Source organism: Mytilinidion resinicola (assembly GCF_010093595.1).
Source record: "Mytilinidion resinicola strain CBS 304.34 unplaced genomic scaffold BDZ99scaffold_36, whole genome shotgun sequence".
Taxonomy (NCBI): Eukaryota; Fungi; Ascomycota; class Dothideomycetes; order Mytilinidiales; family Mytilinidiaceae; genus Mytilinidion; species Mytilinidion resinicola.
In genome coordinates this window covers 204,150-218,429 of record NW_022985472.1, presented here as the reverse complement: position 1 = coordinate 218,429, position 14,280 = coordinate 204,150, and the positions used below count along the sequence as shown (strand labels likewise).

Genomic DNA, 14,280 nt, shown 5'->3' with positions numbered 1-14,280 from the left:
CCGGCGCGAATCCACCTCCCGGGACACCACCCGGGGTGATAACGCAGGGTGATGTCGGTTCGAGGATGTGGCGTCTTCGTGGCTTTTGGTGGAGGTTTTGGATGCGGCAGAGGCGCCCTCGTGACAAATCTAATCAGATCGGTAGCCCTGCTCCCACCGACAGAGTCCGGCATCGGAGCCCTCATCCCCACCCTCACGCTTCACCCTTCGACGCTCGTCCAAGACACCCATCCCCATCGCCCAGCCAAGCCTCCAACGCACGCTGCCTCCGAGGTCATCCCTACTCAATCCCGCGTATCCACAATACCCGCGATCACCTGACCATCTGTCATCAGCCATGGACCCATTGACATTCGAGATGCTCTGCCACTGCTTCACGTCCGAAATCCGTGAAGAACTATGGCAGACGCGTCCTCCACCACCCCGGACGCCACGTCTCGCCAACCGTTGAAGAAGAAGGGTCACTTTCAGGTCAGATACGCAGTCTAATGATATGCTCTTGAAACTGATCCTAAATCGTTACTTAAGGCCTTCCGGAATTTCTTCAGCTATCTCCAACTTCTCGTATATGCAGAGCCAACATGGCTAGACATCCTCCTCCTCATCGTGGGCGGGATTGCTGCTATTGCAGCAGGCGTGCCCTTTCCCCTCATGGGCATTTTATTCGGTCAATTGGTCGATGATTTGAACTCCGCGACGTGTAGTGCAGGCATTGGTGATGCAGATGCGTATCAATCTTCCGTCGACGACAAAGTGCTACAAGTCGTCTACATCAGTATAGGTGGCTTCGCTGCCATATACATCTACGTCCTGTCCTGGAGTCTGGTCGGCCAGCGACTTGCCCAGCGGATCCGCGAAAAGTACTTCAAAAGTTTACTACGGCAACAAGTTTCTTTCTTCGACAACCTCCAAGCGGGCGAAGTTTCATCCCGCTTGAATGGTGATATTACCATCATTCAAACCGGAACTTCCGAGAAAGTCGGCATCTGCATTGCTAGCTGCTCATTCTTTGTCACTGCCTACATTGTCGCATTCATCAAGGATGCCAGACTAGCCGGCATTCTAGTTTCCCTGGTTCCAGCTTTCCTTCTCATGTCTTTAGTTGGCGGCAAATTCGTCGGAAAATACTCCACGCAGATGACCAACTATGCTGCGTCTGCTGCGTCTATCGCCTCCGAGGCTCTATCACATGTCTATGTCGTACACGCATTCGGAGCGAATGCACGTCTAGAGAGCAAGTTTGCTGGGAATCTTATGAGCGCTCAAAAGTCTGGCATCAAGAAGGCCCTTGCCGCGGCCGCGCAGTCCGGCATGTTATATTTCATCGCATACTCAGCAAATGGTGTCGCATATTGGCAGGGCAGTAGAACAATTGCAAATGCTGTCGCCTCAGAAGATGAAAACTCCACGGTTGGAAAGACTTACACAGTCATTTTCATCCTCGTTGATGGTAAGAATAGACGTCGTCATGCCTGGATCAACTTTGCTAATATTCTAGCTTCTCTCATACTCAGTCAAATCGCACCGCTCCTTCAAATCTTCGGATCTGCCTCAGCTGCATTTTTGAAACTCCGCAAAGACATTGAGCACGTATCAACCATTGATGGTACGGTAGACCCTGGAAACAAGCCGCCTTTGACAGGGCCTGGCCATGTTGAGTTCCGCAATGTTTCGTTCAGCTACCCATCGCGACCAGATCAAGAGGTTCTTCAGGACATCTCTTTGACTTGTCCGGCAGGACAGCATACAGCGATCGTCGGTTTATCTGGCAGCGGTAAGTCTACACTTGCCAGTTTGCTTGTCAGACTTTACGATCCCACCAAAGGACAAGTGGTCCTGGACGGCCAAGACATCTCTGCTCTCAATGTACGAGGTCTGAGGAGTGTAATTGGACTCGTTCAGCAAGAGCCACTACTTCTTGACCGATCAATCCTGGAAAACATTGCGCTTGGCCTCATCAATTCCGCGGAACATGCTCAAATGAGACCGATCCTCCAAGGTCCACAGCTGTCCAATGTTGCTGCATCCGTAAGAAATGGAGAAGATGTCATGGAGGCCGCGAAAACGCTGGGTGCCCAAGTTGTCAACATTGTGGATGCAGTACGACGAGCTGTCAGCCTGGCGGACGCTACTGAGTTCATTTCTCGTCTCCAGTATGGCCTTGGAACAATGGTTGGCTCTAGCGGAAACCTAGTTAGTGGAGGACAGAGGCAACGGCTTGCACTAGCGCAAGCACTTATTCGCGATCCCAAAGTCCTTGTTCTTGATGAAGCCACATCTTCCCTTGATTCAATGAGCGAGAAACGAATTCAGGCATCAATCGAATCGATCGCATGTGGGAGGACGTTGGTATCAATTGCGCATCGTCTCTCGACAATCAAAAATGCCGACAACATCATCGTGATGGGGAAAGGTCAAATCCTCGAACAGGGCAGCTACGACGAGCTGGTGGAAATTGGCGGATCGTTTGCAAACATGATACATCTACAAAGCAGTTCAACATCTCAAGGCGATACGTCATCTAGGCAGAGCCTGACGGACGTCTCAATTGATGACACTACGAACGCGAAAGACGACCTCGTATCCAGCGTCAAGCATTCGGATAGCAAGTTGAACGATGATTCAAAGCCAGGCGATACAGAGAATGATACCACATCAAAGGATACGGATGGATCTGAGTCGAAGTCTACCAAATCGATTTGGTCGTTCAAACGTTCAGCCTGGATATTCCGGCCATACCTTTTGTCTTTAATTCTAGCCTTTTCCACCTCAATCGTCGTTGGAGGCTCTTACTCCGGTTCTGGGGTTATTTTCGGAAACACAGTCGCTAGTCTCAGCCCCTGCAATGAGCCGGATCGTATTCGTTCTCGTGGAGCACTTTTTGCACTGCTCTTCTTTTTGCTAGGAGTCATTGAGTTCTTTGCCAATTTTATCAGCTGGTCGGCCTTTGGATTCGTGGCGGAGAAGCTCCTCTACGTAGTCCGCGTTCTATCTTTCCGGTCACTCTTCGAACAAGACTTGCAGTGGCATCAATCGTTAGACAGAAACCCTACAATGCTTCTTTCTTACATTACAAGAGATAGTAGCGATCTTGCTGGCTTTACCGGATCGATCATGGGTACTATTTTCTCCATTGTCGTCAATCTCTTCGCAGCTATCATTCTTTGCCACATTGTAGCCTGGAAGATTGCCATCGTGTGCCTTACCACAGTCCCGATCTTGCTCGGCTCTGGAGTGATGCAGCTCCGCGTTCTTTCCAAGTATCACGAGCGTCACGCAACAGCGTTCTCAACTTCCGTCGGCATGGCAGTAGAGGCTATCAATTCCATCAAAATGGTGTCGGCTTTATCCCTCGAAGATGAGATATTAGCCACCTACCGTCGTTCGCTGCAAACTCCACGGAAGGAGATGGTCGTTGCCAGCGCATATGCTAACTTATGGCTTGCTATCGCGAACAGCTGCGGGAACTTCACCTACGCTCTTGCATACTGGTGGGGAGCAAGACAGATCATTGCCGGAAAGTACAATCAAACTCAATTCTTCATCGTCGTCCTAGCTATGCTCGTGAGCGCACAGCTATGGGGTCAGATGTTTGCGCTTGCGCCGGACGTGTCTCGCGCCCGATCTGCTTTGTCGAGGATTGTAGGTCTCATTGATATTGGTTCTTCAAAGACTTTAGAACCGAAAAATCAAGATCCAGATTCACCAGAATCGAGCGAAAAGGATGTGGAAGCATTTGCAAACTCCAAAGAGAAACCTAACTCAAGGAACGGTGTTAGCGTCAGCTTCAAAGATGTCTCATTTTCATATCCCGCCCGCCCCGACATTCAAATCCTAAATGAAATGTCGTTCACTGTTCAACCCGGCCAATTCTGCGCTCTCGTCGGTCCTTCAGGTGCTGGAAAATCCACAGTCATGGCCCTCATCGAGCGCATGTACGCACCCACATCTGGTACCGTTGAGATTGACGGTTTCGACCTCTCGAAACGACAAGGCACCGCGTTCCGATCTCAGATTACGCTCGTCCCACAAGACAGTGTCCTCTTTGAAGGCAGCGTCCGTTTCAATGTTTCACTAGGGGCGCATCCGGATCACGAAGCTACCGATGCCGAGATCGAAGAAGCCTGCAAGCTTGCGAACATCCACAGCACCATCGTGTCATTGTCTGACGGCTACGATACTGAATGTGGTCCCAACGGCTCCCAGCTCTCTGGTGGTCAACGACAGCGTCTCGCAATTGCGCGTGCGCTGGTGCGAAAACCGAAACTGCTGCTCTTAGACGAGAGTACGAGTGCATTAGATGCGGAGAGTGAGAAACTACTTCAAGATGGGCTTGAGAAGGCTGCGAGAGATATCACGGTCATAGCAATTGCTCATCGGCTGCATACTATCCGTAAGGCCGATGTGATTTTCCTTGTTGAGGGTGGCACAGTCGTTGATAGAGGGAGGCACGAAGAGTTGATTGAGAGAAGCCAAAGCTACAGAGTGAATGCCCTTCACCAGATGATGGACTGAGGATGGTGAGTATAACTGAAGGCGAAAAGCATGCATCAAATTATATATCCCCATAATATTACTATTCGCTCCCTCAACTACTCAACGCGTCTGGGATTCGAGAGCCCCAAAAGGGACACTCAAAGTCCAAACAAACCTTCTCTCTATGCCAGCGTCGGGAACGGCAAAATTTCACCATACTCCCCTAAATTTAATCCATCACGGTCGCCGCAAAGCACTTGACACTAAGGCATTACGCAATTCACATTCTTTCCCTCGAAAAAACACGTCACGTCTTCCAAGGACCAAGACTCTTGGACATATCTTACGCTTCCGTATTCCGCCTTCACAATCCACACCTGCAATGCGCAACTTTCAATATACGCTCGGATACAACGGCTAAGCAGCGCAAGCCACCGTACACTTCGCTCTCAGTTCTGTCTCCGTTCCGATGATCACTTTGCCACCTTCCACTATTTCTTGAAGCTTTGAACCTACCTAAGAGAAAAAGGAAAACCACGTCGTATTCCTCCACATACGCAATGCAGCTACCAAAATAAAGTCGAAGCGAAGCAAGCCACCACCCGCTAGGAGGCCTTCTCTCCACACATGTAACATGCCATGCAGCCACCGACACAATGGTGGAGCAACGCAAGCCACCAAGCGCCAGGACACCATAGTCTGCTTTTTATGCTTTGGAGCACCGCTGATCCCCTTGCATATGCAAGGAAAGACCCGGAAAGTAGCTAGACGCATTCTCTACCAGCCCACACCCGTTAACTTTCAACTCATCGAAAACCGCGCGAATACACCATTTTGGCATGCCTCGTCATGAAAGAACCCAGGGGGGTTGTAGTCTCACACGCACGCAGGACGCTGCGGCATGCCCTAGGCCCACATCAACCCCCACATTTCCGCGGTATTTGATCTGATAAAGAGCTGACTTGACGGATGACCCTCCGATTAGCACTAGCGCTAAGGTGCCGGCATCCTGGAAATGAACGGATCAGATAACTTTATTGGAACCGCGGCCGGGCGCGCCGATGTCGGGGCGCGTGCGCCGCGTGGACCAGGGACGGGATGGGCGCGAATAAAGTTATCAGATCCGCACTTCCCATGCGCCCAGGGGCGAGTGGGCGACTAGCGCCGGTCTAACAGCCCCATAAATACTCCGCGGTGAAGAGGGCGGTTTGATCAGATCATCTGCGTTGTAGCCGATGAGGGCCAAGAGAGGGGTGATCTTGGGGGATGCTTGGGGAGCACGCCATTTTATTAGGACTGCCGAGAGACCGTTGGATACGAGGACAAAACTTTGTGACGCGGGGGCTTTTTCTTGGGTGGGGACGCGGAGGTGAGCGAGGGACGGTTGATGGATGAGGTGGGCTGCCGGTGTGGGTTAGAGCTGAAAAGTGCTGTCGGTGAGTTGGGTACGGCCTGATGACACCATGGATTGAGCTTTGGTACGATTGAAACTTCGTGTGAGTGTCCGAGGCAGTTACGAATTCTCGGTTCTTGATTTCCTTTAGCCCAACAGCGTAGCCAATATCTTGCTATCATTCTATCAGCAAAGTTCTGTCAGCCTTCAAAATGACAGCGCCTGAGATCCAAGACAAGACAGTACTGGCGAAACTCTGTTTACCGCATCCATACCTCACAACCTACCACATCGCAGCAACCGAAAAGCATGACGGCGACATCCAGTTGCTCCAGGTCCGCAAAGGCTCGCCTAAGATCGGTCTCAACAAAGACGAGACCGACCCACCGCTCCAATTGCACAACTCAGACCTCTACTTCACGCCACTTCAACCCACACCAGGTACTGATGCGATTTTATCTTCCAACAACTCTGCATGGGCTCGCGCCCGTCGCTCGCTTTCCACAAACCTAACCTGGAGCTCCACCGACGCCCCAACACCCGCCCAATTCTGGCTCCTCTCCTACGCCATATTCGTCCTTCGCCCCGAGCTCGAAACCGTCCGCATCTCCCTCAACGGCCCTTCTAGCACCACTCTCAGCAGCGCCCTCATCTCCACTTCTCTCGCCATTGCCCACCCAGAGCAAGATCCTCTCCGTAACGAGCCACCAGTACCAAAAACGGATGAGCTCTTACTTCTGCGAGCTACTTTCTGGCAAGGCGCCGGTGCCCCCTTTGGCGCTGGATCCGCCTGGCTACCATCCTCTGATGGTTCGAAACAGAGATTCACCGCCAACGAAGCCGCTCTAACCTATACCCTCACCACCCTCTTCCCGTCTACGAGAGTGCACACGCTTCATCCCCGCCGCCCGGCCAAACCCACTCCAGGAAGCGTGATCTATAGCCGGTATATCCCGCACCTAGACGAGAACTTCAGCATGGTTGCGCTAGACTACAAAAGCGTGGAGCATGTGAACCTCTTCCATACATGGCAGAACGATCCGCGGGTTGCAGCGGGGTGGAATGAGGAGGGAACGGTGGAGCAGCATACGGAGTATCTTAGGAAGATGGATGAGGATGCGCATCAAGTGGCTGTGTTGGCAAGGTTTCAGGATAGTTACTTTGCATATTTTGAGATTTATTGGGCGAAGGTATGTTAACACTCTCGCCTTCCTCTTGCCTTTGCCATTGGTGGCCCGTGGGCGTTCGGATTGACGCTTGAGGACGAGGATGTTGAGCTAATGCGGAAACAGGAGGACCACCTGGGCGCCCACTACACCCCTCACGACTTCGACCGGGGACGGCATTCGCTCGTGGGTAACGCAAACTTCCGCGGTCGTCACCGTGCGACGGCTTGGTGGGCTAGTCTCATCCATTACATCTTCCTCGACGACCCGCGCACTATGGCCGTCGTTGGTGAGCCGAAGCTGGAGAATGCGAGCGTTTTGGCGTATGATCTTATGACCGGATTTAGCATTGAGAAGTTTGTGGATTTGCCGCATAAGCGAAGCGCGTTTATGAGGTGTGGGCGGGAGAGGTTTTTCCAGCTTTGTCCGCTGGACAGTCAGGGAGGATGGGTTGGGGGGACGGGGATTAGGTTACCTGCGAAGCTATGAGTGGTGTTTGTGATTTATGATTTTGGTGGGGAGAGAAAACACATGTGTTTGAGAATAGTCTCAAAAACTTGAAATATTCCCATGTAACAGTCTACTCGATCTAGTATCGAGGCAGCCGGTACAACCAAGAGACTCCTTTTGCACTCTTTGCAGCATCGCTACTACGTAAAATCGACAGATGAGGCTGGGAACTCCTCATAGCCTCGCCTGATCCTCAATCCGAACTGCTTCCTTACTCTTCACTGTTTTGACCTCACTCTGCTTCCCCTTAACCACCCTTTCGTCTCCAAACATACTCGCAACAACCCTCCTCGACCTCTCGCACAAAATCCGGAAGAGCGCATCATCAACATCATCTTCCCCCTTTCCTCCCAGCATGCCCAATACCCAAACCCCGCAGCCTTCTTGCAATACCCCTCGGCGAAAGTTTACAGCATAATCACAATTCACGCTAACAATGCCGTCTAAGATAGAGGTCAGGCCGGCGAAAAGAGCGCCATAATTGTGTCGTCTATACCCCGTGGCGGATACAACGAGATCAAACGCCTCCTCACTCGCTCTCCCGTCACTGGTAGTTGAGAGAATGATCTTGCCGTTGTTGTCCCGGCGTGCGCCAGTGACTGTAGTGGAGGAGAAAAAGCGGGTTGTAGAGGTGCGGTTAGGGTTCTGGCGAGAGGGGATTCGCTGGTTATACTGCGCTTCATACAGTGAATCCAGTAGCGGCGCGGAGGCGGTGGGGTACGGTGTGCTCTCGTGTAGCACTCTTCCTCTGATTAACTCGGGCGGATAGAGGGCGTGGGGGGTTTGTAACGTTGTTGTTGTGCTGTTATCGCGTTAGCATGTTCTTTCACCTCCTAATACACCCCGTTTTTCTTCGTGAAAACGATAGACTTGATGGAGCATGGAAAGAGGAAAGGGGTAACCCACAAAGCAGTATCTTCATCCGCTCGGAAATGTCGCTCTTCCATGAGAATGGTGACTTTGTACCGCGGCACTTTCGAGTTCAAGTACTCCGTAACCTCAGCAGCATGCTGCCCACCACCCACAACCGCGACGTCCCGTCCCTTCCAACCCTCTTTGTCTCTCTTCTCAAGCTCTTCCCGTAACTCCGCCGCATGCACTACAGCCCCTCTCACCCCTGAGTCACTCAACGTGGGAGGGATGAAAAGTCGCACGCCCATCGCGTACACGACCTTCCTCGCTCTCCATTCCTTCACCACCCCCTCCCCTGCTCTCGCGAGGACTTTGAAAGCCTCAACCGCTCCGCTATTCCCCTTAAGCGCTTCAACCCCCACCACCTCGTACCCAAACCTAACCTCCGCCCCATCACGAATGAGCTCCTCCCCACACCACCGCAAATACGCGCGCACGAGCTCACGGGATGGTTGGACACGGCCCAGATTCGTGTAGTCGACGAGGAGGTTGCGGGCAGAAAGGAAGTTGACAAACGTGTATTTTGAGCGGGGGTTGTTGGAAGTCACGAGGTCGGAGATGAAGGATGTGCTCATGTGTGCTGATGGGAGGGAGGGGCCGGGGGACCATGCTGACTGAGGTTTGGTCTCGAGATGGAGGGTCGTTGGAGGGCTTTGGGGGTTTGTGGAAGCGAGGTTTGCGGCGAGAGAGAGGGCGGTGGTGCCGAAGCCGATTGTGAGGATGTCGTAGACTGGTAGTGGTGAGGGTTCTGATGGGTGGTTGGGGGCGAGGGTTGAGGTGGTCATGGTGGTGGGTTGATGGGAGGAGGCTTCGTGGGAGTGTGATTTGAAGCTTGAAGAAGCGTGACTTGAAGCTCGAGAAAGTGCAGAGTTTGAAGTTCTACCAGAAAAGAAATCCAGACCCCAGATAGCGACCGCTTTTTCGACCATCTTACCAAAGCCGTAATGATATCCTGAACCCTCACATTTCATCGCTCACTCCAAAACCTAGTATTAGACCACTTCAACGCAATGCTCCGATCCTCTCGTTTAAAAGAGGTATACAAACTTGCAGTACCACCTCCCAAGCCCGCCGAACCTCGGCGCTGCCGCGAGTTCGCCAGACTAAAGCATATGCTGCGGTCACACAAATGATCCCGTCTTGGAAGCTCGAAATTGCCAAAGCGATGATGCATGCCAGGCCCCGAGGCACAAGGGTGAGGCCTCATTCGATACCGGTGGGACGTAGTCTTGCCAATGCCGTCGTTCTCAGCGCGCGGCCTTCCAGATGGACCTGGTGTACGGGATGTCCTCTGATGAGACGGTTCAAACTCAATACGTAAATGGGTGGGATAGTCGCCAGATCGTCCCCTCTCTTTCCAATTTGCGCACCCGTAGGTTCATCACACGGCGCCAAGCTAATGCCCTTGGGATTCTGATCTGATAAATTTTCCCTGCACCGTGGGCAGGGTAGAGTTTACCGGGGGCGGACATGGCGCGGCTGGGGCGCTGGGCGCTTTCTTGGCCCGCGAGCGAGGGCAGGCGAGTGGAGATGTTTCGGCGGAATCCGGGTGCCCCCAATCTTATCTGATCCCGCGGCTCGGGAGAGTGAATGGAATGGGTACTCGGCACATTCAAGACTAGTGGAGTCGAAACCGAAGTAGGAACGGTGATCGAGCCATGTCATCGTCTCGGTAGCGACAAGATGCTTTCTTCTCCAAGGAAAGGATTTTTAGCTTACATTTGGCTAGGTTGAGTTGCGCTCCTGCATGATGACAGGTTCGTAGTTGCAGTGAAGTGCCGAGAGCGGTGTCGTCCGGAAGAGCTGGATAGGGAACTCGAGCCGTTAGCTACCCAGGTCATGAAGCCTGGAGAATTCGCCGCTGTGGATTGCTGCACCTAGATATGATTAGATTCATCACCACGTTCCATCTTATCAGATTCCTTGTCTTTCATTGCTTTGATGCATTCACGCCGCACCCTTCAGGATGGCATCCGAAGCTCCCTCAGTAGAATCCCGTTCCCTCTCCCTTCTCATAGGTCCATCCGACCCACCCCTCCTCTCCCTAACCCTCGCCTCCCTCCTTGACCTCCAAGCTCTCCGGTTCGCATCTTCTGAGTTTCTCGTCTTCCCGTGGACAGGCGCAAGATGGAGTTTCGAACGACTGAGAGCGGAGAGCGTGGCCCTAGCAAAAGGGTTAGTAGCTCTAGGAGTGCGGAGAGGAGATCGGGTTGGTGTCATGGCTGGGGATAGTGAGGAGTTCGCCGCATTAGTATTCGCGTGCGGGCGAATAGGAGCGATTCTAGTGTTATTTGGGAGGGGAGGGAAGGAGGCAGAGGTTAGGGCTGGTCTAGAGTTTGTTGGTGAGTTGATGGATCAGGTTGAGACTTTGAGCTGGGCTGATAGGCGTATAGAATGCAAAATCTTTCTTACTACGCAAAGAATCGGGAAGCATATCGATAATACTGAACTGCTTCAGCTGCTGCATGAGGATCCTCCAAAGAGGCTTGAAGAAGTGATGTTGCTACGCGGTCATCTGGCTCCATTCCGCGACTATGGCGCGCTGATAGATGCTGGGTTGGAGGTTTCTTTGGAGACGATACTGGAGCTGAGTGTGCTAGTGAGACCGGAAGATGTCTGCAACTTGCAGTTCACGAGTGGAACGACCGGCCGGCCGAAGGCAGCTATGTTGACACATTAGTGCGCACTCCCCTTTTCTTGCAGCGTTCATCTCTAAAACTACATCCAAATACTGTAAAGAAGCAATTTTTTAGAAGCATCGCTCACCCTTCATAGCTCCGTGACCAACAACGCCCGATTCATCGGCTCCCGTATGGCCCTCACTCCCTCTGACACCCTCTGCTGCCCACCACCGCTCTTCCACTGCTTCGGCCTCGTATTAGGCATGCTGGCCGCCCTCTCACACGGGACCAAGATCGTGTACCCTTCGGAAGTCTTCGACCCCTCCGCCTGCGTCGCCGCGCTCATAGAAGAAGACTGCACAGCACTCCACGGCGTTCCAGCAATGTTCGACGCCGTCTTCGACGTTCTCCCCGAAGGCTTCGCCAGTGGACGCCTACGAACGGGTATCGTAGCTGGCGCGCCGGTACCACGAGCGATTGTGGAAGGACTGCTGGGAACTTTGGGAATGCGTGAGTTTACGAGCAGTTATGGGCTGACTGAGGCGTCGCCAACGTGCTTCAATGCTTTCTACGACGACCCACTCGCGCACAGGCTGAATACAGTCGGTACACTGATGCCGCACGCAACGGCGAAGATCGTGGATCGTGATGGGAAAACAGTCCCGGTTGGTGTGCGCGGAGAGCTCTGCATTGCTGGGTATCAGCTGCAAGCGGGTTACTGGCGCGATCCGGAGAAGACAGCAGAGACGATGATGCTAGACGAGGACGGTACAGTATGGCTGCGGACAGGCGATGAGGCTGTGTTCGATGAGAGTGGTGGATGTAAGATCACTGGCCGATTCAAGGACATTATCATCCGAGGTAAGTTTCGCTCATGTTTTGTTTCTCTTCCGTCCTATACCAGTGCTAGCGTATCCTGACTCCAATTCGGCGAGTACTGACACCAGATGAGGTGGTGAAAACATCTACCCTATCGAGATCGAAGAGCGGCTAGCAGCTCATCCCGCTATCGCCCGCGCAGTAGTAGTCGGCCTCAAGCACCGCAAGTATGGTGAAGTCGTTGGTGCATTTCTGCTAGCTAGGGATGATGATCGACCCAGCGACGAAGCGATCAGGGAGTGGACCTTGATGAAACTTGGTCGGCATAAGACTCCGGCCCACATCTTCTGGTTCGGTCGCGACGGAGTCCCGCTCGAGATTCCGCTGACTGGGAGTGGAAAGGTGAGAAAGTTCGAGATTGCACAGATAGGGGAAGCTTTACTGGCGCGGGGAGGTCCGAAATTGTAAATATGGGTGTGGAATTATGTGAATATGTGAGTTGATATCTTTAGATAACGGAAGAGGGCCTTGAAAGAGGGTGGGTAGGGAGTGCGCAAGCTTGAAAACTACTTTTCGTCAATACATCTTGACTTTTGTGGACTTCGGCAACGAAAGAATAGATCATGTGAATATATAGTATATTGGGACTCTAATGAATCTACCTTGCTCAATCGAATTTGACTGCAACCCTTCCTCGAAACTTTCCTTCCTTCATTAGATCAATCATCTCGTTGATTTCCTCTAATTTATAGTAGGCTATCTTGGATTTGATGCCATGCTTCACTGAGAAGTCCACGAATTCCGGAAGCAGTCTTGGGATCTTGTTCGAGCTGCCTACGACCCTAAATTTCCTCAGGGCAAGGAACATCGAATTGAATGATAACGGCTCCTGTGGTAATCCAACCACCATGAGAATGCCGTTGATCCTCAGTAAATCGGTAGCGCTTTCGTACGCCGCTTTCGAGTTTGTGTAATTTACGACGGCATGGCAGCCGCCTTTCGTGATTTCTTTTACCTTCTTCGCGTAGTCCTTGTCCCTGCGAGTGTTGATAGCGTAGTCAGTGCCACACTCTTTTGCTTCCTCGAGTTGTATATCGTTGATATCTAGGGCGATGATCTTGAAGCCCATGGCGCGGGCGTATTGAACACCTACAAAAATACCGTTAGCCACTAATCGAGTATTAGAAGACAGTGCACTTACCTAGGTGACCCAGTCCTCCAACCCCAATAATGGCCATCCACTCTCCTTCCTTCAACCCGGCCAACCTACAATCATCGATGCCATGATAACTCGTCACCCCCGCACAGAATAACGGTGCCGCCTCCACCGCCCTCAGCTCTGGTGGCAGCACAATCGCATTCCGCCAATCCACAGCGATGTACTCCTGGAAGAACCCGTCCGCGGCGTGCCCGGGCATCTTGCACCCCTTCTCGCACCACATCTGGTGAATCTGACAGCCTTCACACTCATAACAGCAGTTCGTGGCAGGCAGAAAGCCGACCTCGTCGCCGATCTTAAAGCCTTTGCACTCGGATCCTACGCTGACGATCACGCCCGCTGCTTCATGACCGAGGGTTACGGGGACGTCAGACTCCAGCTTTAGACCGATGTCGTTGGGCTCGAAGTTCATGAGGTCGGAGCGGCAGAGGCTGCTGCATATCGTCTTGACCAGGAGATCTGTCGACAAAGGCTTCGGGACCGGAATCTCGTTGACGTGAATTGCGTTGTCGCTCCGGTGGTATTGGGCCGCTTTTTGGGTCTCTGGGATCTTGAGAGACACCATCTTGACGTGTAGAAGAATAATACTAAGAGAGGATGGAACGAGAGAAGGCAAGAACAAGGAAATGTATCTTTTTCTGAGAGCTGTGGACTTTGATATGGCTCAGTTGACCAATGGTGTTATCTACACGTCCTCGCGTGGATAATAATAGCCTATTGTTCCATCTCGGGGCCGTATCTTTGAGTATCGAAGAGAATCGCTGCGGGGATCGGAGGTGTGAGACCGCAGCAACTTTTGTAACTCCTCGAAAGACTGAATCATTAGGCTAAGGGGAGGAGCGTCCTCGACATGCTGGTAGATGCAGGTGATCTTGCCGAAAGGTCATCGTGCCGGGTGATATGTAGGTGGCTGAAGCTTAAACAGCTTTGCACGGAAGTGTGAGGTTCAAAGAGTTATACGAGGGTCTCATTGGGTCTCTAGGCGCGGGGATGCATGATGCATGAGCTCCCAGCTTTTGAAGTCACGTGGCTTAGTCAGCAAGGGCCTCTTCCTCGATCTCCACTTCTCCCCTTCTCCGCATCTTTCCCAATGACATCTCCACATCTCCACATCTCTCCTCTCTCGCCATCAGCTCTTTGCCTTCGGTATTGCACCTCCGGGAC

At 52.4% G+C, this 14,280-nt stretch overlaps 6 protein-coding genes across 6 annotated transcripts; 3 read left to right on the top strand and 3 right to left on the bottom strand.

Moving 5' to 3' along the window:
- Positions 1-651: 651 nt before the first annotated feature.
- Positions 652-4,515, top strand: BDZ99DRAFT_483367 (P-loop containing nucleoside triphosphate hydrolase protein; the record flags this gene model as incomplete). The annotated part of the gene is made up of 2 exons (XM_033722570.1): positions 652-1,450; positions 1,499-4,515. 2 exons carry the CDS (start codon positions 652-654, stop codon positions 4,513-4,515), a joined length of 3,816 nt encoding a protein of 1,271 aa, XP_033568783.1.
- Positions 4,516-5,351: 836 nt separating this feature from the next.
- BDZ99DRAFT_469338 (uncharacterized protein) lies at positions 5,352-6,081 on the bottom strand. The gene is made up of 2 exons (XM_033721470.1): positions 6,021-6,081; positions 5,352-5,972 (listed from the first exon to the last, which is right to left on the bottom strand). Exons 1-2 carry the CDS (start codon positions 6,049-6,051, stop codon positions 5,767-5,769), a joined length of 237 nt encoding a protein of 78 aa, XP_033568782.1. The 5' UTR covers positions 6,052-6,081; the 3' UTR covers positions 5,352-5,766.
- Positions 5,673-7,954, top strand: BDZ99DRAFT_469337 (aerobactin siderophore biosynthesis protein iucB). The gene is made up of 2 exons (XM_033721469.1): positions 5,673-7,059; positions 7,162-7,954. Exons 1-2 carry the CDS (start codon positions 6,082-6,084, stop codon positions 7,522-7,524), a joined length of 1,341 nt encoding a protein of 446 aa, XP_033568781.1. The 5' UTR covers positions 5,673-6,081; the 3' UTR covers positions 7,525-7,954.
- BDZ99DRAFT_577274 (uncharacterized protein) lies at positions 7,720-9,242 on the bottom strand (the record flags this gene model as incomplete). The annotated part of the gene is made up of 2 exons (XM_033728676.1): positions 7,720-8,347; positions 8,452-9,242. The coding sequence occupies 2 exons, from the start codon at positions 9,240-9,242 to the stop codon at positions 7,720-7,722; spliced, it is 1,419 nt and encodes a 472-aa protein (XP_033568780.1).
- Positions 9,243-10,121: 879 nt separating this feature from the next.
- BDZ99DRAFT_504303 (acetyl-CoA synthetase-like protein) lies at positions 10,122-12,500 on the top strand. Its single transcript, XM_033724035.1, has 4 exons — positions 10,122-10,799; positions 10,851-11,136; positions 11,233-11,939; positions 12,031-12,500. Exons 1-4 carry the CDS (start codon positions 10,424-10,426, stop codon positions 12,363-12,365), a joined length of 1,704 nt encoding a protein of 567 aa, XP_033568779.1. The 5' UTR covers positions 10,122-10,423; the 3' UTR covers positions 12,366-12,500.
- Positions 12,501-12,522: 22 nt separating this feature from the next.
- On the bottom strand, positions 12,523-14,023 carry BDZ99DRAFT_455600 (GroES-like protein). Its single transcript, XM_033718448.1, has 2 exons — positions 13,099-14,023; positions 12,523-13,046 (listed from the first exon to the last, which is right to left on the bottom strand). The coding sequence occupies exons 1-2, from the start codon at positions 13,679-13,681 to the stop codon at positions 12,565-12,567; spliced, it is 1,065 nt and encodes a 354-aa protein (XP_033568778.1). The 5' UTR covers positions 13,682-14,023; the 3' UTR covers positions 12,523-12,564.
- Between the last annotated feature and the right edge of the window lie 257 nt (positions 14,024-14,280).

Bases quoted from the DNA above. Each gene is read 5' to 3' on its own strand.
- BDZ99DRAFT_469338 (XM_033721470.1), bottom strand. From the start codon at position 6,051: ATGATAGCAAGATATTGGCTACGCTGTTGGG. The intron at 5,973-6,020 runs CTAAAGGAAATC...TCGGACACTCAC, and splicing joins ATATTGGCTACGCTGTTGGG to ACGAAGTTTCAATCGTACCA.
- BDZ99DRAFT_469337 (XM_033721469.1), top strand. From the start codon at position 6,082: ATGACAGCGCCTGAGATCCAAGACAAGACAGTACTGGCGAAACTCTGT. The intron at 7,060-7,161 runs GTATGTTAACAC...ATGCGGAAACAG, and splicing joins TTGAGATTTATTGGGCGAAG to GAGGACCACCTGGGCGCCCA.
- BDZ99DRAFT_504303 (XM_033724035.1), top strand. From the start codon at position 10,424: ATGGCATCCGAAGCTCCCTCAGTAGAATCCCGTTCCCTCTCCCTTCTC. The intron at 11,137-11,232 runs GTGCGCACTCCC...CACCCTTCATAG, and splicing joins GCAGCTATGTTGACACATTA to CTCCGTGACCAACAACGCCC. The intron at 11,940-12,030 runs GTAAGTTTCGCT...ACACCAGATGAG, and splicing joins CAAGGACATTATCATCCGAG to GTGGTGAAAACATCTACCCT.
- BDZ99DRAFT_455600 (XM_033718448.1), bottom strand. From the start codon at position 13,681: ATGGTGTCTCTCAAGATCCCAGAGACCCAAAAAGCGGCCCAATACCAC. The intron at 13,047-13,098 runs GTAAGTGCACTG...GTATTTTTGTAG, and splicing joins TGGAGGACTGGGTCACCTAG to GTGTTCAATACGCCCGCGCC.